Source organism: Scyliorhinus canicula, chromosome 7 (assembly GCF_902713615.1).
Source record: "Scyliorhinus canicula chromosome 7, sScyCan1.1, whole genome shotgun sequence".
Lineage (NCBI taxonomy): Eukaryota > Metazoa > Chordata > Chondrichthyes > Carcharhiniformes > Scyliorhinidae > Scyliorhinus > Scyliorhinus canicula.
In genome coordinates, this window is record NC_052152.1 from 144531291 (window position 1) to 144558993 (window position 27703).

Genomic DNA, 27703 nt, shown 5'->3' on the forward strand with positions numbered 1-27703 from the left:
TCTGTGGTTACTAACATGTTTCAGAAGTTCATTGAGATTAATGTCTAATTAGGTGTATCAGTATTGCTGTGATTTAGAAATACTTTGGTTCATTGCTCCTTTTTTCGAAGAACTGAAGTGCTGTTTATATCTATGCTGCAGTGTGACGTGATTTTTTTCTAATAACATAGGGTTGCAAAGTAGAAATGCTGTGTGATGAGGGTGGGGTGTCCAAGGCTGGATTTTGGATTTTGGGTCAGGACCCTGATACAGGGTTAAGTGGAGTTACAATCCCATAGGGAACAGTCACCCAGCAATGGTTTTGTTTCCAAGTTGGTGAGTTATTGTCTGGAGGATCACAGAAACACAGAATCGTTACAGCACAGAAGGAGGCCTTTTAGTCCATCAGGAGCAGCACGGTAGCCTTGTGGATAGCACAATTGCTTCGCAGCTCCAGGGTCCCAGGTTCGATTCCGGCTTGGGTCACTGTCTGTGTGGAGTCTGCACATCCTCCCCGTGTGTGCGTGGGTTTCCTCCGGGTGCTCCAGTTTCCTCCCACAGTCCAAAGATGCACAGGTTAGGTGGATTGGCCATGCTAAATTGCCCTGAGTGTCCAAAATTGCCCTTAGTGTTGGGTGGGGTTACTGGGTTATGGGGATAGGGTGGAGGTGTTGACCTTGGGTAGGGTGCTCTTTCCAAGAGCCAGTGCAGACTCAATAGGCCGAATGGCCTCCTTCTGCACTGTAAATTCCATGTCTACACTGGCTCTCTAAATGAGGAATTCATCTGGTGCCATTCTCCTGACTCCTCCCTGTAACCCTGCACATTGTTCCTTTTCAATTCCCATTTTGAACGCCTTGAGTGAACCTGCCTGCACCACACTCTCTGACAATGCATTCCTGTGTGGAAAAAAAAATCCTCATGCCACGTTTGCACCTTTTGCCAATTACTTTAATCCTTTGCCCTCTTGTTCTTGATCCTTTCATGATTTGGAACATGTTGTCCCTGGCTCCTCTGTCCAGACACCTCATGATTTTGAAAAATCTCTAATAAATCTCCTCTCAACCTTCTCCAAAGGAAACAGTCCCAGCTTCTCCAGGTATCTTTATAATTAATTCCTGGAACCATTCTCATGAATCTTTTCTACACCCTCTCCAATGCCGTCACATCCTTCCTAAAGTATGGCTCCCAGAACTGGACTCAATACTCCAGATGGGGCTGAAATAGTGGCCAAAACTCTCTGGTTATTGGGATTACCTGTTCCGCTGGCAGCGCACCCCCACCCATGGATTTCCTGGCGGCGTGGGAAGCTTCAATGGGAAATCCCATTGACAATCAGATGAGAGTAGAGAATCCTGCCACCACTAAATGGTGCACCACAGAAAATCACACGGCTGGGGGACCGGAAAATCATGCACAGTATCTTACAATAGTTCAACAGAACCTCCTTGCTCTTGTTCTCTATACCCCCACTGAAAAACCTTAGAGTACTGTATGCTTTATTAACCACTCTCTCCACCTGCCCTGCTACCTTCAATACCTTATACACATAAACACCTAGGTTCCTCTGCTTCTGCATCTCCTTAAGAATTGTACTCTTTATTTTTTATTGTCTATATATATTTTATATTGTCAAAGTCACAGTATTTTCATTTAGGTGGAGGTTCCCTTACTCTAAATGTTTAAACTTTAAAATAAAAAATACACTGAGCACCATTATCGCGGGGCCTGTGGGGGGCTTTTCCATCAGGTGATCTGCGACTGCAAGTCAGCAAGTGGGGAGGGCACTGTGCCAGGAATCCGGCATGCCAGCCTTCTGCACCCACCCAACTCTGTGCTTTTCATCATTGGAAGCTAAATATTTCCCACCTTAGCGACATGTTTCTCCACTTTACATCCTACACAATTCCATGTAACTCTCGGGCTCTTATGGGCTGTTATTTAATGCAAAATGTTTGCACAAAGATGGTACAAACAATGATGTCAAACTGCTGTAGTCTTCGACTGATCTACAGAAACCACTGCCTGCTTTGAGCTGATAACATCATCACTCTCATGATAACAATGGGTGGAGGACAACCCAAGTGTGAAACTCTAAAGGCAATCTGTTTAGTTTTCAAGTTGTCTTGATCCAAATGAAATGACTGATGGTTCTATAAAAATGGAAATTAGTTTGTTTCACAGCAAATAGAAAATAGGCAGCTGGAAAGCGGTCCCATTTTCAAATATAACGTGGAGACATCTCACTTCATGTTTGTGATGCCTCGAGAGACACTCTGGAGGCTTCCAGTAGTAAAAAAGAGGTTTATTAACAAAAGGCAAAGGCAAGCACAGAACACAATAGGATAGGTCTAGTCTTTTTGTCTCCGCGATCCACATAGCCCAGGCCCCTGCTTCCAAACTTGCTATTGACCAGGTTTGTGCGCTTTCGCATGATTGGCCCCAAGCCAGTCATGTGGTCTGTCAGGACCGCTCCCTTATAGGCGCTGCACTACCACATCCCTCCCCCTTACATCCCGTGTTAAATTTCCCACAATAACTATGTACAGGTTCTGTAGACGTGGCAAAAGACATTGGGATAAACAAGTTCATCAAAGAGTCAATCGGTCCGGGGACCTTTGAGTTCCTCCTGACGTCTGCAGACCACCTGTATGCTTGACATCCTTCAAGGTAGACAGGTTGTCAGTAGCCAATGACAATCTAGGAGGTACCACCTCTGAGATAGGAGAATTGGCCTCACGGTCTCCAAAGGTATAGATGGTGGGTTGCTTAGGGAGTTCTCTGCTCCTGCTGCTCTGGAACATTCACAGGAGTGTCAATAATGCCAGTAGGACTTGTTTTCTCTGAAATGGGGGTTGTTGTCCCCCATTTTCTCAAATGGTCAATGTGCTTTTCCATAGTCCTTCCATTTACATTCACCCCGTATGACACAGGCCCGACTGGGACACAATCTGTACGGCTAACCATAGTGGCCCTGGTGTGAAGTTACGAACCAAGTCGGGTCCCCACCTGGAATGGCCTGTCGTCCCTCAGCATTGCCTGATGACCTCTCCGGGAGGTCTGGCATGACACCACGCTCCTCGCCAAGTTACGAAACACAATCTAAGTGGCTACTGGGACGACAGCCCATCAGCAACTCGGCAAATGTGACTCCCTGGTATGTTGACTTGGGGGGGGGGGGGGTCAAATTGGATGACAACACAAAATTCGTCAGCCATTGGCCTGACGGTTTGTCAGTTTGTTTCCTCGCGGCATTTGTAAAGGTCTGAGCGGCCCTCTCGGCCAAACCATTGGATGCAGGGTGGTATGGGGCCGTCCGAGTGTGACGTATGCTATTGGCTCGATCAAAGATCTGGAAGTCATCACCTGTAAAAGGGGTGTCATTGTCTGATACAATGGACTTTGGCAGTCCATGAATAGAGCATACTGAGTGCAAGGCGCCTGCCGTAATCACCAAGATCATGGTATCTATCTCCTCTATAGGCAGCCACTTGAAGTGGCTAAAAGTATGCTGTCCAGGAAAGGACCTGCGTAGTCAATGTGAAGCGAGGTCCATGGGCAACCTGGCCATTCCATATGTGGAGAGTGGCCAATGAAGTCAGATATTGTTGCATCTGACAGGGGTTATATGCATGTACTATTTCTTTGATGACTTTGTCAATGTCTGCCCACCATATATAGCTGCGTGCCAGCATCTTCATCTTTGTTTATCCTGAGTGGACATGATGCAGCTCTTGGAAGCGAGGCTCCCTGGCTGATGGTGGAGCGACAATTTGTGAGCCCCAGAAGATCACACCATCCTCACAGGTCAATTCACCTTGTGGGTTCAATGGGGTCTCATGTGCTCGGATTTATTATGGTGCCACCCAGCCTGAATCATCCTCTTTACTTTCGATAATATGGGGTCCCTCTGGATCGAGTTACGAATGTGGCCAGCCAATACTGGAAATGTGTCTAAGAAGTTGATCAATTATATAATCAGCAATCTTGGATCATTTCACAAAGACTTTCTTGCGCACCATATTCATAACTGTTGTTTTGACCGAAGATTATTTTTTATAATCGATGCACCACTGAAAAACAAGGGGCATGGTTCTCCATCGGCCGACGGCGGAATTGGGAAAGGCAATTGGGCGGAGAATTGGTTTTGATGCCGAAATCGGTGTGGACGCTGGCTTCACTTCAAATTACAATTCTTCGGTGCCTCGACAGCGGCATCAATGCGTTCCTCTCCGAACGCACAGTAAATGCCGTTGGCATGTCACTAACAGGCTGACCCGGTATTCTCCGGGCCTCCGTGATTTTCTGCCTGCACTGGAGCAAACACCTGATGGCGAGGTTCACTTATGGTTTTAAAAATCATGAAATCGGCATCGTGGCTGATGAGGGAGTGAGAGAATGTAGGACATGGAGAGGCGTGACCATAGGTTGCCGGTCCTGATGCTGCATGAGGGGGCGGGCTGTGGGGCCTGGCAGACCCCGTACGGGACTGGATTGGTGACCAGGCATGGGCTGCCATTGCCACGGCCTGCAAGGCAGCCATCTTGCCGCGCACCCCACTGACCACACACAATGGTCCCTGATTCTGAAGAGTGCCACCGGCCGTAGAGGTGTTCCCACCCCCACACCAGTCCCTCCGCCATACCCCCCCCACACTCAACCGGCCGCCACCCACCGAGGAGCTATCACGCAGCCCACCCAAGGGCAACACCCACAGTGGCTCCTACAGGGGTTGCCAGAAGGGGGCCATGGAGCATACCTCTGGCATGAGTCTTGCCATCACATGGTACCCCTGGCGACAGGGATAGGTGCAAGGGCCAGAGGTGTTTGGGGTGCATGGCACCGATGGGGCCATGGATGCAGGGATGATGGCGGCAGGGGGACATGTGGTGGCAGAGTCCGCAGTGGCAACTGGGGCCATCGTGTAGCCCGGTGGACCCGGGGGTACGCACCATGCTAACACGTTGGCATTTCAGCCCCAGCAGATAATGGATATTGGAATACAGCAAGCAATGATGGCCTTCCTCCTTGTTGCTGCAGCCCTGAGGTTGTACGAGTTGGAGTGTCTCGAGAAGGAGGAAGCTCCAGTAGCTGAGCCTGCCCCAGAGGAACAGGAGGCAGCCGATGAAGTTGGAGAGCCAGCCGCTCAACAGGCCGAGGAAGTGGAGGAGAAGGAGGAGGGAGGTGCAAAGGAGGCGCCTCATGTGTACCAGCGGCATAGCCTGCAGCAGCTGAGCGTGCCCCAGAGGAACAGGAGGCAGCCTCCTAGAATGGAGAGCCAGCCGACGAATAGGCCGACGAGGTGCAAAGGAGGTGCCGCGTGTACCGGCTGCGCCTGCCATTCGAGGGCCTGCCAGACCGGGCATGCCGTCGAAGACTCCGGCTGAGCAAGGAGATGGTGCAACATATCTGCCAGATTACGGCGCACTTGGCACCACGGGGGTATGGGGGAGGACACCTGCTCCCGGTGGCTTCAAGGTGATGGCCGCCCTGAATTTATATTCCATGGGGCCCTTCCTGTCTGGGATGTCAAAGAGCTCGGTGCACAGGTGCCTCCATGCCATCACGGAGGCCCTATATGCCCAGTTGGAACAATACATCCATTTCAATGTGGACCGAGCCTACCAGGATGTCTGCACAGCAGGGTTTGCCGCCATTTTCAAGATGCCCCGGGTCCAGGGGGTGATGAACGGGATGCATGTCACTCTGCATGTCACCTGCAGATGACAGACTGTTCTTCACAAACCAAAAGGGGTTCCAGTCGATGGACGTGTGGTTGGTGTGTGACCAACAGATGTGCATCATGCAATTTTGCACCAGATACCCGGGCAGTGTGCATGACACCTTCATTGGATTGGATTGGATTGGATTCGATTTGTTTATTGTCACGTGTACCGAGGTACAGTGAAAAGTATTTTTCTGCAAGCAGCTCAACAGATCATTCAGTACATGGGAAGAAAAGGGAATTAAACAGAATTCAAGAAAATACATGAGAATACATAATAGGGCAACACAATATATACAATGTAACTACATAAGCATTGGCATCGGATGAAGCAGACATGGGTGTAGTGTTAATGAGGTCAGTCCATAAGAGGGTCATTTAGGAGTCTGGTGACAGTGGGGAAGAAGCTGTTTTTGAGTCTGTTCATGCATGTTCTCAGACTTCTGAATCTCCTGCCCGTTGGAAGAAGTTGGAAAAGTGAGTAAGCCTGGCATCCTGGCACACTCAACGATTTCCGGCCTCTTCGAGATACAGCCCAGATGAACAATTGGCTCCTGGGCGATAGGGGTTACCCACTGCGGTTGTGACTGATGATACCTATCCGGTGGTCACAGACCGACGCGAAAACCAACTACAATGACTCCCATGCAATGACCAGATACGGTTCAGGTGCCTGGACTGCTCTGAAGGGACCCTCCAGTATGGCGTTGGGAAGGTCGCCTGCATTGTGGTGGCCTGCTGCATCCTCCACACGATCGTGCAGCAGAGGCGATGTGCTGGAGGAGGAATAATGTCAGGTCTGAGGAGGATGAGGGGTAGGGTGAGAATGAACAGCACATGGGGCCCGGGTTTGCATGGGAGGCCACACAACATGTGCGCCAAGGCCAACGCATATGGGAAGCTCTGATCGCCTTCAGGGTCCCCAACTGGGGAGGGGACTGACCAGGGACATGGACACTGCATTCCTCCCTCATTCACACACACCCCTCCCCCCAGTCACCACCCTGCAACCCCCTATGTGTTACATAACTGTTGCATAACTGCCGCACTACATGGTGCGGGCCCTGGGTTGCCATTAACAACAGATCTAGTCCATCGGATGGAGGATGATGACAACCCGCTCTGCGATGCCCGCTCTGTGATGAGTTCTGGTATTCTGTATTGTTTGACAACGTCTGACCCCTGCCCACAGTAGCATTTTCCACCGTCCACCCAGATGATCCCCGCACGCAAACTGGTCATTCCATCACAAGGTCCCATCTAATCACTGGGGTGGTGGAGGTGGGGACATTATGGGGTGGGGACAGTAGGGGTGGGGGTGGTGTTGCGAGTGGGACACCGGAGCAGTGAGCACCTGGCTGAATTGCGGTCCCTGAGCCAAGCCCACCCACAACATTCGCCAATTCCCACCCCCCTAACCCTCGATTCCTCTGTGGCTAGCCCAGAGAAATCCACCCCTCAAACCCGTTTGACAGAGAACCGAGGCACGTTGTAACATTATACACAGGTGTTTGATGTAGAAGCATATATACTGATTGGTGCCCTGGACCCTATCACTAAACTGTGTCCTGCACCTGTGCCAACTTAACTGGTGTCTACTTTTCTCGCCTTATGGGCCCTAACACTACATCTAGATGGTTCCCAAGATGGTAAAGCAGGAGTGGAGGTGGTATCCTGGAAATGGGGGGTCTGAAAGCGTGCATGTGAAGGCCTGAAAATAGGGGGCCCTCATCGACTCTATAGCAGGGTGTTATCACTTGAGAGGCTGTAGGGTGATGCCTATGTATGTGGGTGGTGACATTGCCCATGGGTAGGGAGGGGTGAGCCATAACCCCACTTAGAGATCGGGGCACCCTTTCAAAATGGTGACCCAATCTCTGAGGAGCAGGTCTGGCCAGTGAGTTCAGCTCCCCAGTGATTAAAATAATTCTAAGTTTTGGCTTGACTGGGGAGAAAGTCCCCAGGGTCCAAAAAAGTGGCTAAGAGCATGATCTACCAGCCAAGCTGTGCCCAAAAAGCAGCTCCATGGTGCAATGTGGACGGTGAATGATGGGAGACCCTGGCCCCGGAATGTACCCAGTTCGCAACGCTCACGCAATCTAATCCGATCTCGCAAGACATTGCGATATGAAGCTCGCCCATTGTCGGTGGGATCATTTTTGGCAAATCTGCATATTCGAGCGAGACAGCTAGTCTCACTCTAATGTGCAGTATCATGAGGTAACCAAGCCGTGGGATCTATTACCTTCACCTTGGAAACCTCGAGCGAGTGCCATTCAGCACATGTCTCCACAAATGGGGACCAGATGGAATGGCACTTGGGGGAAGGGAATTGGAGGCCCCCAGGTGCATGCCCTCTGGGCAGGCTGGTACCTTGTACTGCTGGTGCCACCTGGGCCCCTTAGTGCTGACCTGGCTGCCTGGCAGTGCCACCTAGGTGCAAGCCTGGCATTGTCTAAGTGCCCAGGTGGTGCTGACAGGGGAACTGCCAGGGTGTTAGGCTGGCACTGCCAAGGTCCCAAGCTGGCATTTTTGTGCATGCTGGGGCATGTCCTATGTGGGGGCTGGTGAGGGGTGTCCTGGGAACAGTGAGTTGGGGCTTAGGGGGATTTGGGGGTCACCTCAGGTGCTCAAGAAATCAGGATGCCATTTAAAAATGGTCTGCAGGTCCAAAACCTAAAGCTTGGGTTGGGGTCTCTGGCCTCCCAGCTGTAGGTTTCTTGGCAGTGAGAGGCAGCATGCCATTCACTGGCGGTGGGACTATCTTCTCCTGCCACTATCAATGGAACTTCCCATTGAAGCCACCCCACTGCTGAGAAACGTACGGGAGGGGGTGAACTGCCTGCATGAGCAGGGAATCACACTGGTGTGGACAAGAGAAGAATTATGGCTCGTCTTTGTTATGTGATTCCCAGTCAATCACCAGCTTTGTCTTTACCATTTTTTCCCCATCAATTAAAGCAATTGCAGTTCAAAACACAACAAATAACTTCCCCCTCAAGTACCTTGCTGGTCAGGTGATTTCTGAGTAAATGCCTCCTTGTTAGCAATCCAAGGCGAACTTGGAAACTCTTATTAAAAAAACTCCAGGTCACCATCCAAGTGTCCAGATAATGCAATGTTTTTCCATATTTTGAAAGAAAAATAATGTTTTGAAAGATATAATTATAACAAAATAAGGTTATCAATGAGTTATATTGCCAAATAAGTAGCATAAAGATCAGAGATTATGCTAAAATTGCTGGTCTGGTAGGACTGCACTTTACATATTGTGCTATCTTCTGTTCATTGAGACAGGTGGGAGATATTCAACCATTGGAAGCTTTGCAGAGAAGTTGGAACACTCCTTTGATCATAGATGAGAGAAGCTGGAGCTAGCCTGAAAAGAATTGCTGAAAGGAGTCCATGAAATATTAAACAATGTGGAAAAAATAAACCTGGAATATAATTTCAAGTTCAATCAAGACGGCATAGGGCATGTGGGAAACTTTGAACAAATGACAGGAAGACGTATTTCACATGGTGCGTAATCAACAATGAGAATAAACTTCTGGTCTGAGTAATGGAGGTGAAAACATGAACGTGTTCAGCTTTTTAAATATGTTTTTTTTGAATGAGCACACGAAGACGGTTTGAATAACAATCCTCCTCTGTATACATCTTACAATCATTTTCTGCCTTATGGTCAATTCTGCACATCTGCTGACACTTCATTCCCATGGAAAACTTCTAACAGTGCATCCTGTGGTATTCTACCCTTCAAATAGTTCCTGGACTTATTGTCTCTCCATTTCTGTTTCCTGGGGATGCACCAGGCTGGCTCCATGCTACCAATGTCACGTTTACCCTAATAAGGAACCTGCGATTTTAAGTTTAGATTCCCTCCTAAAGTATTTTCTCCATTTCCCAGCATTACCAAAACATTATTTATTACCAAGACATCCTCCTCCAGGGGAGGATAATGATAAGAGGACATAGACAGGCCGGTGGAATGGGCAAACAGATAGTCAATGAATTTTAATGCAGAGAATTGTGAAGCGATTCATTTATCGTGTGGTAATTGAGTTGGTCCAATCTTACCGCTTTTAAAACTTTAACTTTAAAAAGTTAGGGATGGACAATGGATGTTGGACTTGCCACCAAACTTTATATCCGCTGAATGAATTTTAAAAAATACATTGTTGAACTTCTGCAATACTATTAAAGCAAAATACTGAGGATACTGGAAATCTGAAATTAAAACAGAACATTCTGGAAATATTCAGCTGGTCTGGCAGCATCTGTGGAGAGAGAAACAGAGTTAATGCAACCAGTCAAGTATGCCTCTTCTTCTGAACTCTGTTCAGCATCTGAGGTTGTTTGGAATGTCTTTCCTAATCTATCTTTTGAACGAGATCTTAGGGGTGGGATTTTCTGGCCGCGCCCGCCCAATATTTATCCATTGGAAATTTATCCAAGGTCAAAGGACCTTGAAATGGTCGATCAAATTGTCCATCCTGTCCGTGATGATCCCCATGGCGGGCAGGACCATCTACCTTCTGAGATGCACATGAACATCATTTTGTCGTACCTTGTAGTAATCCAAGGGTTGATATGTATCCCTCGGTGAACATCACTGAAATGGACATGTGGTCATTATCTCCTCTTAGGTTGCGGAATCTGGCTGTGCACTAATTTCCTGCATTGTTTCCCACATTACGACATTGACAAAATTATATGACTATATTTTGTACATTACAGAAGTGCTTCATTTTCTTTAAAGTGCTTTGGAATGTCCTGAGGTTGTGATCGGTCCTTTTTAAGTGTGGATAGGTGCTATATAAATGTTGATAGGTACTTTTTAAATGTAGATAGGTACCATATAAATATAACTCTTCCTTTCTTCCTAATGCATTGGCATCATTATTCTAGTTATTACATTGAACAGTAATTGAGTTTGTGGATGCTCATGCCTATACTGTGTTTAATGCTAAAATAAAGCAGTTCCCTAACAGCAGTCTCATAAGCAGTAGTCAGTTTTTAAAACTGGCAAAACACAATGTTCCATATACAGGGGCTGCTCTCTTTCTACTTCAGTTTATTTACTCAATGTATTTTGTTTGGAGAGTGAGTATTAATGATATCATTGTGGAAACAGGCAAGAAGGAGGTACTGAGCTCAACACTATGACAGAGCTAAATTCATTTGAGGGTGTATCAAAAGTTAATTCAACTCCTACGTGCTGGAGGACAGAATAATATTGTGACCCGGATTGTCTGATATTCAATGATGTATATCACTCCTAAAGCAAAGGAAACATAAAGGATGGGTTATTTTGGCCGGTCTAGTGCATGACACACTTGGAAATACTTTGACCATGTCTCCAAAGAAACTATTGCAAAATCCACAAATGGATCAATTCTTCTTGCCAACATTCTGTCCCCATAGAACACACCCCATACACAAAGAGCTTAGACACAGAAAGGTTCTAGCCCACATGCATTGATGGAGTTTGATCAGCTTAAAGTGTTCACTTTGTTACTGAAAGATGTTCCACGGCTTGTTCAGCTGGAACTGTCCAATCTATTAGCACATTGACAGGCAATCCATATGAACCGGAGATGGAAGGATGACAGTTCCTAGTGACAGGACTATTTTCCGACTTAAGAGCCAGACTGCCTTGCGTAGATTATCATGAGCACCTTAGAGGTTTCTAATCTTATGTCACTCTGTATTTTACCTTCATTGCACTGCACACGGTCTTCCACATAATGCTTCAACTGGTGAGAACTCTCAATTAATAAATCCAGTGAGAATTAGGCTTTTAAAAGGAAGGGGGATTGGCATCTTTCACAACTTCAGGATATCACAAAGAGCTTTTCAGCCGATCAAATGATTTTGAAGTGAAGTCACTGCTATATTTTAGGGAAATGCAGCAGCCAATTTGTGCACAGCAGGATTCCACGAACAGCAATGAACTAAATGACCAAGATCTTCTGTTTCTGGTGTAGTTTGGGAAACTAACTCTTGGTTCAACCAAATTCTCCCCGCTCCTCTTTGAAGTAGTGCGGTGAGATACTTAACATCCACCTGAGGTCCAAGGGTCCTTGCTTTGGTGTTTCAGATGCCACCTCCGACTGTGCAGCATCTTGTTAGTACTATACTGGAGGGTCTGCCAGTACCTATTCTCAAGCTTTTATTTAGCATCTGAGGTTTAAGAGCCTTTGAAGACAAGGGCAGACATCCGAGCCAGCGTTTTCGCAGCAAATTGAGCATGCCTGAATACGGGGCAAGTGTCAGACTCGATCTCGCTTTTTGCCAAATAAATGGTAAGATTCCAGCTTCCCAGCTCACCGAAGTCTGAGGGACCACTTCCAAATGGTCATTTCATTTCTGGAATTGCAGTGCAAATTCAGGAGTGAGTGCTGATTGCTGAAAATCTGCCCGAATTCAATTAGGACAGCCGGGAATGTCGAACGCTAACTTGAGAATGAGAGCAGTGATGCAGCTTGTTATTATGTCAACTGGCCAAAAGACATTCTATCATTAAAGATGGGACAAAAGGCATTCTGTCATTAAAGATGGGACAAAAGACATTCTATCATCCAAATCCCATCAAATTTTCAAACAAACAACTCTCCAGGCCAATTCTTTCAGATTTGAATTCAACATTAAAGGTAGGAGGCTTAAAACGTTTTGAACAGAATCAAATTAGATTCCAGCAATCTTCACAAGTAACTAGAACATTAGTGAACAAATGCATCCTTGTATTATCACTGAATATGTACATATACTCATCTCAATGCTATCAGTAATGCACCCCCCACCCACCACCAATTCCTCCCCTCTATTGACAACCCACTCACATTGCTAGTCATAACATTTACACTCAAACCCTGGGGATTAGAACAGATGTGATGAAGAACCATAGAATTAGAACCATAGAAGTTACAGTGCAGAAGGAGGCCATTCAGCCCATCGAGTCTGCACCGGCCCTTACAAAGACCACCTTACTCAAGCCCACGTATCTACCCTATCCCCCGTAACCCAGTAATACCCACTTAACGTTTTTGGACAATAAGGGCAATTTAGCATGGCCAATCCGCCTAACCCGCTGTGGACTGTGGGAGGAAACCGGAGCACCCAGTGGAAACCCACGTAGACAGACACGGGGAGAGCGTGCAGACTCCGCACAGTGACCCAGCCGGAAATCAAACCTTGGATCCTGGAGCTGTGAAGCAACCGTGCTAACCAGTATGCTACCGTGCTGCCCCAGAGTCTGATCTGAAAAGTTCGCCTAACTTTCTTTTTCTGATGCTGTAAGGAAAATTGGTCCTCCCTTGCCTATCAAGTAGGGGCCCATAGTGAGAGGAAATTGCCACTGTGCTTCAGACCAATCATCAGTAGTGGAAGGGTATTGCTTATAAGATATGGTTATGTCGGCTAGGTAACACAAGGCAGTGAGAATTCAGTTTGAATTTCTGTGTGGAGGACTAAATCAGTCTTTTCAGCAATTTGTGGACAAGAGACAAGAAGAATAAATTATGCAACAGATCTACTGGTTCTGTATGAAAAATTAAAATGGCCTATTTATTTGTACACAGCCAAGAGTGTACAGGTTATAGACACACAGAGGGAATAACTACACAGCTGTTTGCCTTTGTTTTTGGTTCCCAGGAATGCCAATTTGCGAAGTTGTTGATTTATGAGACACTCCATTATTGAGGTGCATGTGGTAAACTCTTCGTCTGATATCAAAATTGAAAGAATTGGTATTAGTATAAAATGGAACCGTGACAGAAATATGTAACAGGTTTCTTTAAATTATACATAGCCAAGAGAGTTCTAAATTCAGAAAAACGATAAAAGTGATAGATTTGTTCAGATAATATAAATTATAATTAATTTTAGTTCTGTGATGAGTCTGTGAGTGCAGACTCATTTAGTTCTGCAGGTTTCCTTCCCTAAAGCACATAAGTGAACCAGGTAGGTTTTTATGATAATCGACAACGGTGTCATGGTCACCATTAGACTTTAACTTCCAGATTTTTATTGGAGTTCCATTTCACCATCTGCCTTGGTGAGATTTGAAACTGGGTCTCCAGAGCATTACCCTGGGTGCCTGGATTACTAGCCCAGTGACAGTATCACTACACCAGTGCCTCTGCAGCAATCTTCACTCACAAAGCTAAGTGTGAGGACCTGATGGATATTGTCATTTAGATTGCGACCATCTGATCAACAGACTCTGCCACTTCTCCCTTGTTGTTTAGCAGAGGAACAAATTTCCTCTCAGGGTCCTCCTTGCATAAGTCCTGAACTTTCATCTTTTGCTTGTTTACTTCTATCTTCCCTCATGTCCCCTCCAACAGGTCTTGTCCATAAGAATTACCTCCTGCTCCCTTCACCCTATTCCCACTTTACTATTGAATATCAATTTCCCTTTCTGGCTGCCAAATGAGCTGATATGGTTGTCAATTCACTCATCTTTCCATTAAATCTGCCATCATCAACCCTCTCCTCAAAACAAATTTTAAAAAGACCCTTAGCAAGTAGGCCTTGCAAACTACCATCACAGCACCAATCTCGCTTTCTTTTCTAAGGTCCTTGGATGTGTTGCCAACACCCAAATCCCTGCCCATCAAAACCATAAATGAGCACCTGATATGTGACTGACAATCATAAACTATCCCTCCCTGCCAACCTGATCTATCTGCAGCCTTTGTCATAAGTGACCATCGCCTCTCCATCATTGTCCAACTGGGTGGAACTGCCCTGGCCTGGGGTTATTCTTATCTACCTACTCATAGCCAGAGATTCGCCTGCAACTGTTTTCTTCTCACTCTTGCACCATTACCAGTGATTCCCCCCACGTATTTACCTTGGTCCCTCTACCTCACCACCACCTTTCTCAATTTCTTCACTGTCTCTACCTTGTCAGACACCAGTGAGCAGAAATTTCCCCAATTAAATATTGGACAGACCAAAACTATTGGACTGGATTCTCCGTTCCTGAGTCTAAATATGGACGCCAGGGCAGGATTCATAGAATCATAGAATTTACAGTGCAGAAGGAGGCCATTCGGCCCATCGAGTCTGCACCGGCTCTTGGAAAGGGCACCCTACTCAAGGTCAACACCTCCACCCTATCCCCATAACCCAGTAACCCCACCCAACACTAAGGGCAATTTTGGACACTAAGAGCAATTTATCATGGCCAATCCACCTAACCTGCACATCTTTGGACTGTGGGAGGAAACCGGAGCACCCAGTGGAAACCCACGCACACACGGGGAGGATGTGCAGACTCCGCACTGGCAGTGACCCAAGCCGGAATCGAATCTGGGACCCTGGAGCTGTGAAGCAATTGTGCTATCCACAATGCTACCGTGGATTCGTGGACTTTCGCAATGGCAAAAAGAAATTGGCGCCAAACCTGGACCGAATCAGTGATTGGGGAGGGGGCTAGCCACGTGAAAAACAATAGATTCAAATGAAAAACAGTGCGGGATTTGCCGGGTCCATAATTGACACTCGGGAGACTGACAAGCTGCAGCCGCATATACATATTACAATCTCCACACACACTCATCCCATCCAACAAGATGTCACTAGTTGTCTGGAGCACGCCCATGTAGCTGATGGGTCAGCTGGGGCCAGAAGGGTGGGTGGCCTGGGGGACACCTATACGACCCGTGGCCCTACTTTAACGTTGGGCAGTCAGCGGCATGCACAGCTGCATGACTGCTTTGCCGGCCACGGCAATATTGTTCCGTGCCCACCCACCAGGCCCCGTGGTCCACCTACTGGGCACCTCCCACTACTCCCCACCCAGGTCTGGCAGAAGCCGTCCCTCGCCAGCAGCACAACTGGCATCACACTACAGCAATATTGGACACTTTATGTACCCCCTGGTCACTCCCTCAGCCACCACCACGCCAGTTTCACAACTTGTAAAAGCACAAGTGAACCACGCCGTCAGGAATTCAGCCCATTGGAGGCCGGGAATCATGGAAACGATGGAGAATACTGGGTCAGGCCCGCTAATAATATGCAAGTGACGTTTACTGTACGGGCGTACCGGAGAATTGCGAATCACGTGAAATCGATGCCCGCCATGATTTTGGTGTCAGAACCGATTCTCTGCCCAATCGCGTATCCCAATTTCTGCGTTGGCCAAAGGAAAACCCACCCATCATCTTTGGTCCCTGCATCAAATTCCATTCCCACATCACGGCTTACATCCCTCTCCTTGGAAATAGTCTGAGGCTCAACCAGGCTGTTCTCAACCTTGATGCCATATTTGACCCCGAGATGAGCTTCCAATTAGGTACCAATGGCACCTATAAAATCACCTACTTCCCGCCTCCACACCTGCTTCAGCTCAAGATGTCTTTATCATCTCTAATTGTGATTATTCCAATGCATTCTGGCTGGCCTCTCGCATTCCACACTCCATAAACCAGAATTGATCCAAAATGTTATTGCCCATGTCCTAACTTGAACCACGTTCATTCGTTTATGCCCCTGTGCTTGTTGACCTACCCTGGCTTCCATCCAATCCACTTTCACAATTCTGTTCAATCTATTCATCACACCTTTTCAAAACAAAGCTCTATCATCACTCAATGTATTGATAACATATGTGATGTTGGCAACACCTTTTCAATTTACCTGTTAAACAGTTTCTGACTCCAAATTAGGTTCACACAATGCTAGTGTGCACCAAATCATCTTCAAAAAACAATCTAATTCCACTTCCACAATGTAGCCAGCAACATCGGGACAGCCACCCATGTGCTTGTGATCTGAACAATAGAACCCCTCCAGTGCAGAAAGAGGCTATTCAGACTATCGAGTCTGCACCAACCCTCTGAAAGAGCGCCCTACCGAGGCCCATTCCCCGCCCTATCCCAGTAACCCCACTTAATCTGCATATCTTTGGACACTAAGGGGCAATTTAACATGGCCAACCCACCTAATCTGCACATGTTTGGACTGTGGGAGGAAACCGGAGCACCCGGTGGAAACCTACACAGACAAAGGGAGAAAGCCTCCCAGGTCAGATTTGAACCCGGATCCCTGGCGCTATGAGGCAGCAGTGCTAATCACTGTGCCACCTGTGATGATATGCATCACTGTAGATACACAAGGGGTTAATGTAGATATACCAGGACTGAGTAAACACTAGAGGGAGCAACAGAGACATCATGACACACAGACATTCAACCAACAGGTCAGTAAGATAGGACATGACCAATGGGCAGTCAAGACACACCCAGAAGTGACACTACCATAAGGGGGCTACCCATATAAAAGGACAGGGCACACATGCTCTTTCTCTTTCCATAGGCGACACTCAGAGAGACAGGGGCCGATCAGGAAGCATCACACCCACCGCATGGATTAGAGCAGACTGGTTAATTCGATTGAGTTACTATCGTAAGATCAGCAGGAGCAGCACGGTAGCCTTGTGGATAGCACAATTGCTTCACAGCTCCAGGGTCCCAGGTTCGATTCCGGCTTGGGTCACTGTCTGTGTGGAGTCTGCACATCCTCCCCGTGTGTGCGTGGGTTTCCTCCGGGTGCTCCGGTTTCCTCCCACAGTCCAAATATGTGCAGGTTAGGTGGATTGGCCGTGATAAATTGCCCTTAGTGTCCAAAATTGCCCTTAGTGTTGGGTGGGGTTACTGGGTTATGGCGATAAGGTGGAGGTGTTGACCTTGGGTAGGGTGCTCTTTCCAAGAGCTGGTGCAGACTCAATGGGTCGAATGGCCTCCTTCTGCACTGTAAATTCTATGAGGAGAGTCGAACTCAAGTAGGAGAATTGTTAACTGTTCAATAAATGTGTTAAACCTATCTCCAAGTCTGAACCTTCCTTTGTCAAAGTATACATCAAGGAAGCAGTTTATGCTACATGAAGAAACATAACACAACATGGTACCAGTAGTGGCCTGTTGAATCTATATCGTTCAACTCAACTCAACAGATCCGTGACTACCAGCAACAGCACCCAGGCAAGATGTTCGAGAGTCCGGTTCCGCAGCAGCTCTCAATGCAAACTGGCGTGCCTTCAGACAGAGATTCGAGATCTAAAAAACCATCCAATTCCACAAAACTTGCAGAGGTCTGAAAATCCCACTTCCACAATGTAGCCAGCAACATCTGGACAGCCACCCATGTGCTTGTGATCTGACAATAGAACCCCTCCAGTGCAGAAAGAGGCTATTCAGACTATTGAGTCTGCGCCAACCCTCTGAAAGAGCACCCTACCGAGGCCCACTCCCCGCCCTATCCCAGTAACCCCACTTAATCTGCATATCTTTGGACACTAAGGGGCAAGTTAACATGGCCAATCCACCTAATCTGCACATGTTTGGACTGTGGGAGGAAACCAGAGCACCCGGTGGAAACCCACGCAGACAGGTACCGGTAGCGTCCGACCTAGATGGCGTGGCGAATGCAGAGAAAATAAAGCTTCTGCTCACCATTGCGGGTGCAAGAGCAGGAGAAATCTTCAAGACCTTCAAATACTCAAAAGGGCAAGACAAGAGAGATTTCCAGAGCGTCCTGGAAAAGTTGCAAATATACTGCGAGGAAAACACAACAGACAACGGTAAGAAAGGTGCCAATACACACCACGAGGCGAAGGTAGGCCTGCAAATGCAGAAAATGGTAGTTTTGATTGGCAGCTATCTTGGGAAAGGAGCCGCACGTGCGCAGTTCCCCAAAAGAAGCGTACCGGCAAAGCAGTATTTTGTGCATGTGCGAGAAGCCGCGTATGCGCAGTTGTAAAAAGAGCTCAAAGTACAGGAAAAGCGATCTGCGCTTGCGCAATCCATTCCTACGCTCTATGTTACTAGCGCCATGACGTCAGAGGGCCGGACCACGCCCACTTAAAGGGGAAATGTCTGAAAACAGTAAAAAAAAAATTAAGGGCGGAAAACACAATTCTTTCACCTGGAACATAAGAACATAAGAACATAAGAACTAGGAGCAGGAGTAGGCCATCTGGCCCCTCGAGCCTGCTCCGCCATTCAATGAGATCATGGCTGATCTTTTGTGGACTCAGCTCGACTTTCCTGCCCGAACACCATAACCCTTAATCCCTTTATTCTTCAAAAAACTATCTATCTTTACCTTAAAAACATGTAATGAAGGAGCCTCAACTGCTTCACTGGGCAAGGAATTCCATAGATTCACAACCCTTTGGGTGAAGAAGTTCCTCCTAAACTCAGTCCTAAATCTACTTCCCCTTATTTTGAGGCTATGTCCCCTAGTTCTGCTGTCACCCGCCAGTGGAAACAACCTGCCCGCATCTATCCTATCTATTCCCTTCATAATTTTAAATGTTTCTATAAGATCCCCCCTCATCCTTCTAAATTCCAACAAGTACAGTCCCAGTCTACTCAACCTCTCCTCATAATCCAACCCCTTCAGCTCTGGGATTAACCTTGTGAATCTCCTCTGCACACCCTCCAGCGCCAGTACGTCCTTTCTCAAGTAAGGAGACCAAAACTGAACACAATACTCCAGGTGTGGCCGCACTAACACCTTATACAATTGCAACATAACCTCCCTAGTCTTAAACTCCATCCCTTTAGCAATGAAGGACAAAATTCCATTTGCCTTCTTAATCACCTGTTGCACTTGTAAACCAACCTTCTGTGACTCATGCACTAGCACACCCAAGTCTCTCTGAACAGCGGCATGCTTTAATATTTTATCGTTTAAATAATAATCCCGTTTGCTGTTATTCCTACCAAAATGGATAACCTCACATTTGTCAACATTGTATTCCATCTGCCAGACCCTAGCCCATTCACTTAAACTATCCAAATCCCTCTGCAGACTTCCAGTATCCTCTGCACTTTTCGCTTTACCACTCATCTTAGTGTCATCTGCAAACTTGGGCACATTGCCCTTGGTCCCCAACTCCAAATCATCTATGTAAATTGTGAACAATTGTGGGCCCAACACGGATCCCTGAAGGACACCACTAGCTACTGATTGCCAACCAGAGAAACACCCATTTATCCCAACTCTTTGCTTTCTATTAATTAACCAATCCTCTATCCATGCTACTACTTTACCCTTAATGCCATGCATCTTTATCTTATGCAGCAACCTTTTGTGTGGCACATTGTCAAAGGCTTTCTGGAAATCCAGATATACCAAATCCATCGGCTCCCCGTTATCTACTGCACTGGTAATGTCCTCAAAATATTCCACTAAATTAGTTAGGCATGACCTGCCCTTTACGAACCCATGCTGCGTCTGCCCAATGGGACAATTTCTATCCAGATGCCTCGCAATTTCTTCCTTGATGATAGATTCCAGCATCTTCCCTACTACCGAAGTTAAGCTCACTGGCCTATAATTTCCTGCTTTCTGCCTACCTCCTTTTTTAAACAGTGGCACCACGTTTGCTAATTTCCAATCCACCGGGACCACCCCAGAGTCTAGTGAATTTCGGTAAATTATCACTAGTGCATCTGCAATTTCCCTAGCCATCTCTTTTAGCACTCTGGGATGCATTCCATCAGGGCCAGGAGACTTGTCTACCTTTAGCCCCATTAGCTTGCCCATCACTCCCTCCTTAGTGATAACAATCCTCTCAAGGTCCTCACCTGTCATAGCCTCATTTCTATCAGTCGCTGGCATGTTATTTGTGTCTTCCACTGTGAAGACCGACCCAAAAAACCTGTTCAGTTCCTCAGCCATTTCCTTATTTCCCATTATTAAAACTCCCTTCTCATCCTCTAAAGGACCAATATTTACCTTAGCCACTCTTTTTTGTCTTATATATTTGTAAAAACTTTTACTGTCTGTTTTTATATTCTGAGCAAGGTTACTCTCATACTCTATCTTACTCTTCCTTATAGCTTTTTTAGTAGCTTTCTGTTGCCCCCTAAAGATTTCCCAGTCCTCTAATCTCCCAGCAATCTTTGCCACTTTATATGCTTTTTCCTTCAATTTGATACTCTCCCTTATTTCCTTAGATATCCACGGTCGATTTTCCCTCTTTCTTCCGTCCTTCCTTTTTGTTGGTATAAACCTTTGCTGAGCACTGTGAAAAATCGCTTGGAAGGTTCTCCACTGTTCCTCAACTGTTCCACCATAAAGTCTTAGCTCCCAGTCTACCTTAGCTAGTTCTTCTCTCATCCCCTTGTAATCTCCTTTGTTTAAACATAAAACACTAGTATTTGATTTTACTTTCTCACCCTCCATCTGTATTTTAAATTCCACCATATTGTGATCGCTCCTTCCGAGAGGATCCCTAACTATGAGATCATGAATCAATCCTGTCTCATTACACAAGACAAGATCTAGGACCGCTTGTTCCCTCGTAGGTTCCATTACATACTGTTCTAGGAAACTATCGCGGATACATTCTATAAACTCCTCCTCAAGGTTGCCTTGACCGACCTGGTTAAACCAATCGACATGTAGATTAAAATCCCCCATGATAACTGCTGTACCATTTCTACATGCATCAGTTATTTCTTTGTTTATTGCCTGCCCCACCGTATCGTTACTATTTGGTGGCCGATAGACTACTCCTATCAGTGACTTTTTCGCCTTACTATTCCTGATTTCCACCCAAATGGATTCAACCTTATCCTCCATAGCACCGATGTCATCCCTTACTATTGCCCGGATGTCACCCTTAAATAACAGAGCTACACCACCTCCCTTACCATCCACTCTGTCCTTCCGAATAGTTTGATACCCTCGCATATCAAGGGAACGACAGCACAATGCCTGAACTTCGACCAATAGCTGAAAGTAACCTCCACAGAACCCTGCAACAAGCAGTTAGCACCGCCCTAAGAGATGATTTAGTCCTTGAAGACTATGACTCAGATGTTGATTACTTCTTTGGACATCGCGAGCACAAGGATAGCTCCGACACAAAAAGTGATGATATGGTCCTTGAAGACTATGACTCCGTAGATGATTTCATCATTGGACGTGGCGACCTCAGTACCAACTCCGAACCGCAATGAGATGTGTTGTACTGTGAACAATCCGACACAGGCATGGACGAGTTCTTCGGATTTGAGGATCCTCAGCCCAGCACAGACAACATCCTAACCCAGAAGTACAGGCTTCTGCTGCGGCCTGACACCAAGTGACAGAGAGCGGCACAAGCCCACACAGAGCGGCCTGATGCCACACCAGTGGTCCACGCACCACCAACGGTGCTCCATGCACCACGAGGAGTTCTCGACTCCACAGAGAAAGTGGTCCACGCACCACGAAGTGTCCCCGACTCAACACGAAAGGTGGTCCACGCACCACGAACAGTCCCCGACTCCGCACAGAAAGCGATGACGGACTCCACAGCGAGACAACTGCACGCCTCCACACAGAGAACACAGAAATGAAATGAAATGAAAATCGCTTATTGTCACAATTAGGCTTCAAATGAAGTTACTGTGAAAAGCCCCTAGTCGCCACATTCCGGTGCCTGTTTGGGGAGACGGGTACGGGAATTGAACCATGCGACTGGCTTGCCTTGGTCTGCTTTCAATGCCAGCGATTTAGCCCTGTGCTAAACCAGCCCCTAAGACTCCACAACAAGATCACTGCACAACTCTGTTAAGAGCGCACAGATCGACTCCACAGTGAGACCACTGCATGACTCCACACAGGGAATGATGCCAGACTCCACAGAGTGAGCGGTACCAGCCTCCACGGCAAGCTCATTGACAGCCTCCACAATGGAAGCAACGCAAGACTCCAGAGCGCAGTCCTTGCATGAAGAAGACCATGAAGGTCTAGCAACCTCATCTGAGCAACCAGCAACAGACGATGCAAGTCTGCCACGCTCAAGTGAACAGCAAGACTATGACAGTCTACCATGCTCACGTGAACATCAAAAAGACTATGACAGTCCACCCAGATTATTTGAGCCACTATAAGAAGACTCTGACAGTCTACACAGCTCAATTAACCAAAAAGAAGACAAAAAAGGTCTTCCCACTGTATGTGCGATAAGTGACAAAGGCTTCACAATTCCCATACAGGATGTGCAACATGACAGCGAGACTGACTGTTCTCCGCTAGTACGTACAGAGGAGCTCGACAATCAAAGTGAGGTTACTAGTGACTCCAGTGATGCCACATTAATTCAAACCTCACCCACTCGAGCCTTTCCACAAGAAAATGCATTCCTCAATGTTTTGACTCCGGATGGGGAGCATCAAGACACCTCAGATGATTCAAGTGAACCTGAAATGACTCCGGACGGGGAGTGTCAAGAAACCAAAGCTGATTCTGGTGAACCAGAAAGGACTCCAGATGGGGAGCATCGAAAAGCCAAAGATGATTCTAGTGAACCGGACATGACTCCAGACGGGGAGCGCCGAGGAATCAGTGACGGCACGCTCAATGATGCCACAAAGGACACTGACACAAGTAACTTTGTGAAGGACTCAAATTCTCCACTCGGTGTGGTTATTGAGAGCAACAAACACAACAACAAAACCTACACAAACACCAACAAATACAACAACAAGCAGCGTACCAAAGGCACCAACGTCATCCACAAGCATGACAAAAACAACAACACTGGAACAACAACTGGCACGACATGGTACAACTCTGCCCATGTAGGATGATGTAACTGCACAGCTCCTAACACTGGCAAGAGTACAGCCATACCATAGCATGACAGCAAATCTCACTGATTCAACTTTGCTCCACTACGAACAAGCAAACCAGCTTTCAAGGCAGATGACATACTGCATCAATATCGCAATCGCAAGAAACAGTCCAGGCTGGACGACACAGATTATATACTACATCGCTACCACAAGCACAGAAAAAAAGAGTCCAAATCAGTCAGCAAAGTGACTTGACCACTTCTTGGTTCCTAGCATAGGGACACTGGTGGCATTCACAAAGCAATGACAACATCAACGTCAACACTTCAATCACAAAACAAGAAAGCCACTCGACCATATTGATTCATGAACTTTGGACTCATACATATTATTTGGTATTGTGTAATCATCACTGTCATCATGATTTGTACATGTCATCACTTATCTACCTATTTTATTCAATTTTCTTTAACATTGTACAGAAAATATGTAACACGAAAAAAGGGGGGACGTGGTGATATGTATCACTGTAAATACACAAGCGGTTAATGTAGATACACCAGAACTGAATAAACACTGGAGGGAGCACCAGAGACATCATGACACACAGACATCCAACCAATAGGTCAGTAAGATAGGACATGACCAATGGGCAATCAAGACACACCCAGAGGTGACATTACCGCAAGGGGGCTACCCATATAAAAGGGCAGGGCACACATGCTCTTTTTCTTTCCATAGGCGACACTCAGAGAGACAGGGGCAGATCAGGAAGCATCACACCCACTGCATGGATTAAAGCAGACTGGTTAGTTAGATTCAGTTACTATAGTAAGATCAGCAGGAGAGTTGAACTCAAGTAGGAGAATTGTTAACTGTTCAATAAATGTGTTAAACCTATCTCCAAGCCTGAATCTTCCTTTGTCAGAGTATACATCAAGGAAGTAACTTATGCTACATGAAGAGGCATAACGCAAAACCACCGTGTCACTCTAACCCTTATTCCCTGCAATGGGAATAAGTGTGGGAATCCTCAAATTTAATTCTGCACACCATTTTTTAAGGTTGTCTGACATGGGCTGGTCTCAGGCTGGGTCAGGGAAACTAGCCCATTTATTTGGAGTAATGTTTTGCTTTTGATAGTTTTGTGCTGTATAAATGTTATGATTCTATGCTGGATGAACAGTGAAAGAGTTAAGTAAGACAGAAAAACCTACATTTTACTGCAATTTAATGGGAGGCACGGTGTTGAATTGGTTAGCACTGCTGTCTACGATGCTGGGGACTCGGGGTCGATCCCAGCCTCGGGTCACAATATGTGTGGAAATTGCACATTCTCCCCGTGTGTACGTGGGTCTCACTCCCACAACCCAAAGATGTGCAGGTTAGGTTGATTGACCACGCTAAATTGCCCCTTAATTGGAAGAAAAATAATTGGCAACTTGTGCTAATCACCACCGTTGTATATATTAGGAGAGGTGTGGTAAGGCCCTGTACTACAGGTACGGGGGTAGTCCCTGCCTGCTGGCTCTGACCAGTCGGCATAGTATAAATATGTGTGCTCCCTATACAGCAGCCATTTTGACAGCTGCTGCGGGAGGCCACACATCTTAGTGCAATAACGCGTCAGCTGTATTCAACTCTCGTCTTTGTGCAATTGATCGTGCATCAATTTATTACACTAAGATTTTCAGAAGATGGACCTCCGCATCAAGCCGGATCGCCTGCATAAGAACATAAGAACTGGGAGCAGGAGTAGGCCATCTGGCTCCTCGAGCCTGCTCTGCCATTCAATTAGATCATGGCTGATCCTTTGTGGACTCAGCTCCACTTTCCCGCCCGAACACCATAACCCTTAATCCCTTTATTCTTCAAAAAATTATCTATCCTTATCTTAAAAACATTTATTGAAGGAGCCTCAACTGCTTCACTGGGCAAGGAATTCCATAGATTCACAACCCTTTGGGTGAAGAAGTTCCTCCTAAACTCAGTCCTAAATCTACTTCCCCTTATTTTGAGGCTATACCCCCTAGTTCTGCTTTCACCAACCAGTGGAAACAACCTGCCCGCATCTATCCTATCTATTCCCTTCATAATTTTATATGTTTCTATAAGATCCCCCCTCATCCTTCTAAATTCCAACGAGTACAATCCCAGTCTACTCAACCTCTCCTCGTAATCCAACCCCTTCAGCTCTGGGATTAACCTTGTGAATCTCCTCTGCATCCCTCCAGCGCTAGTACATCCTTTCTCAGGTAAGGAGACCAAAACTGTACACAATACTCCCGGTGTGGCCTCACTAACACCTTATGCAATTGCAGCATAACCTCCCTAGTCTTAAACTCCATCCCTCTAGCAATGAAGGACAAAATTCCATTTGTCTTCTTAATCACCTGTTGCACCTATTAACCAACATTTTGCGACTCATGCACTAGCACACCCAGGTCTCTCTGAACCAGACCCAATTCCGGAAGCTCAGAAGATCCAGATCCTCTATTCGCGGCTGAGCTCCAACGTTTTTCTGCTTATCCAGGACATGCCGACCTACGATGAAGCCATGGAGCTACTGAAAGAGAACTATGCCCAGCGGACGAACACTCTCTTCACCAAACACATATTCTCTACTCGTAGTCAGCTCCCTGGTGAGTCTGTAGAAGATTTCTGGCGTGTTTCATTCCCCTGGTCAGAGACTGTGACTGTCAGGCCATCACGGCCACGGAACATTCAAACCTCCTCATACGTGACGTTTCCATCACGGGGATAGGGTCAGACCACATCCGCCAGCGACTTTTAGATGGGGCCACGCTCGGCCTCGCGGAAACCAAAATGCTGGCGCTGTCGCTGACAATCGTCTCGCACAATATCCAGGCCGACACCCCCGGCCGTGCGGCCCACTTCTCCTACGCATCGTGGACTCTGCAGACGGCTGCCCCACCAGGGACCCCACTCAGCAAATCCTACGCCTGTGTCACGCACCAGCCAGCCAACCCCGGGGGCCCCAGATGTTACTTCTGTGGCAGCAAAAACACCCCTGCCAACGCTGCCCTGCCCGCAGCGCCCTTTTCAAGGCCTGTGGCAAGAAGGGGCACTTGGCCGCAGTGTGCCAAGCCTACTCAGTCGCCGCTATCACCCCCCCCCCCCCCCCCCCCCCCCCCCCCCCCCCGGTGTACGGACAGAGGTCGCCGCCATCTTCCTCTCCTCGGACGATGCGTGGCCAGTGGGCGCCGCCATTTCCCCTCCTCGGATCACGTGCGGCCCATGGACACCGCCATCTTTTTCAACCCCCGCCACGTGTGGCCCATGGGCGCCGTCATCTTGTCCACCTCAGGATCTTCATGCGCCGCCATCATGTCTCCCCCATGGCACATGGGCACCACCATCATACCAGGACCCATGCCCACCGGGCACCCCATCGTCCGACACCAGCGACGACCAGCCGCAACTTGCCTCGGTCATGATTGACCAGTCTCGCCCACACAATCTAGCCACCACCTCAACAAGCGTGAAGATCGATTGGCACGAGATCTCCTGTCTGCTGAACTCCAGGAGCACCGAAAGTTTCGTCCATCCCGATACGGTAAGGCGCTGCCCCCTCGCGATACATCCCGGCAATCAGAGAATCTCCCTGGCCTCCGGGTCCCACACCGTGGCGATCCGGGGGTACTGTATAGCCACGCTCACGATCAAAGGCATAGAATTCAGCGGCTTCCGCCTCCACATCCTCCCCAACCTCTGCGCTGCCCTGCTACTCGGCCTGGACTTCCAGTGTAACCTCCAGAGCCTAACATTGAAATTCGGTGGGCCCCTACCACCCCTTACTGTGTGCGGCCTCGCGACCCTAAAGGTCGACCCACCTTCCCTATTCGCAAACCTAACCCCGGATTGCAAACCCAACCCCGGATTGCAAACCCGTCGCCACCAGGAGCAGACGGTACAGCACCCAGGACAGGACCTTCATCAGGTCCGAGGTCCAGCGGCTTCTTCGGGAAGGCATCATCGAGGCCAGCAACAGCCCCTGGAGAGCCCAAGTGGTAGTGGTGAAAACTGGCGAGAAACACCGAATGGTTGTGGACTACAGCCAGACCATCAATTGGTACACGTAGCGCGACGCGTACACCCTCCCTCACATATCTGATATGGTCAATCAGATTGCACAGTACCGGGTCTTCTCAACTGTAGATCTAAAATCCGCCTACCACTAGCTTCCCATCCGTAAGGCGGACCGACAATACACTTCCTTTGAGGCAGATGGCCGCCTCAACCATTTTCTTAGGGTTCCCTTCGGCATCACCAACGGGGTCTCGGTCTTCCAAAGGGAGATGGACCGAATGGTCAACCGGTACGGGTTGCAGGCCATTTTCCCGTACCTAGACAATAACACCATCTGAGGCCACAATCAGCAGGACCA

General features: G+C 47.4%; 1 protein-coding gene across 1 annotated transcript in view; it reads left to right on the top strand.

Moving 5' to 3' along the window:
• The first annotated feature begins 4967 nt into the window (after positions 1 to 4967).
• Positions 4968 to 27703, top strand: part of LOC119969140 (protein-glutamine gamma-glutamyltransferase 2-like) — a 157990-nt gene continuing 135254 nt past the window's right edge. Inside the window, exons 1-3 of the mRNA XM_038802357.1 lie at positions 4968 to 5281; positions 23406 to 23541; positions 25829 to 25937. Of these exons, the coding sequence (XP_038658285.1) occupies positions 4968 to 5281; positions 23406 to 23541; positions 25829 to 25937 (559 nt within the window). The remainder of the gene's footprint in view (positions 5282 to 23405; positions 23542 to 25828; positions 25938 to 27703) is intronic.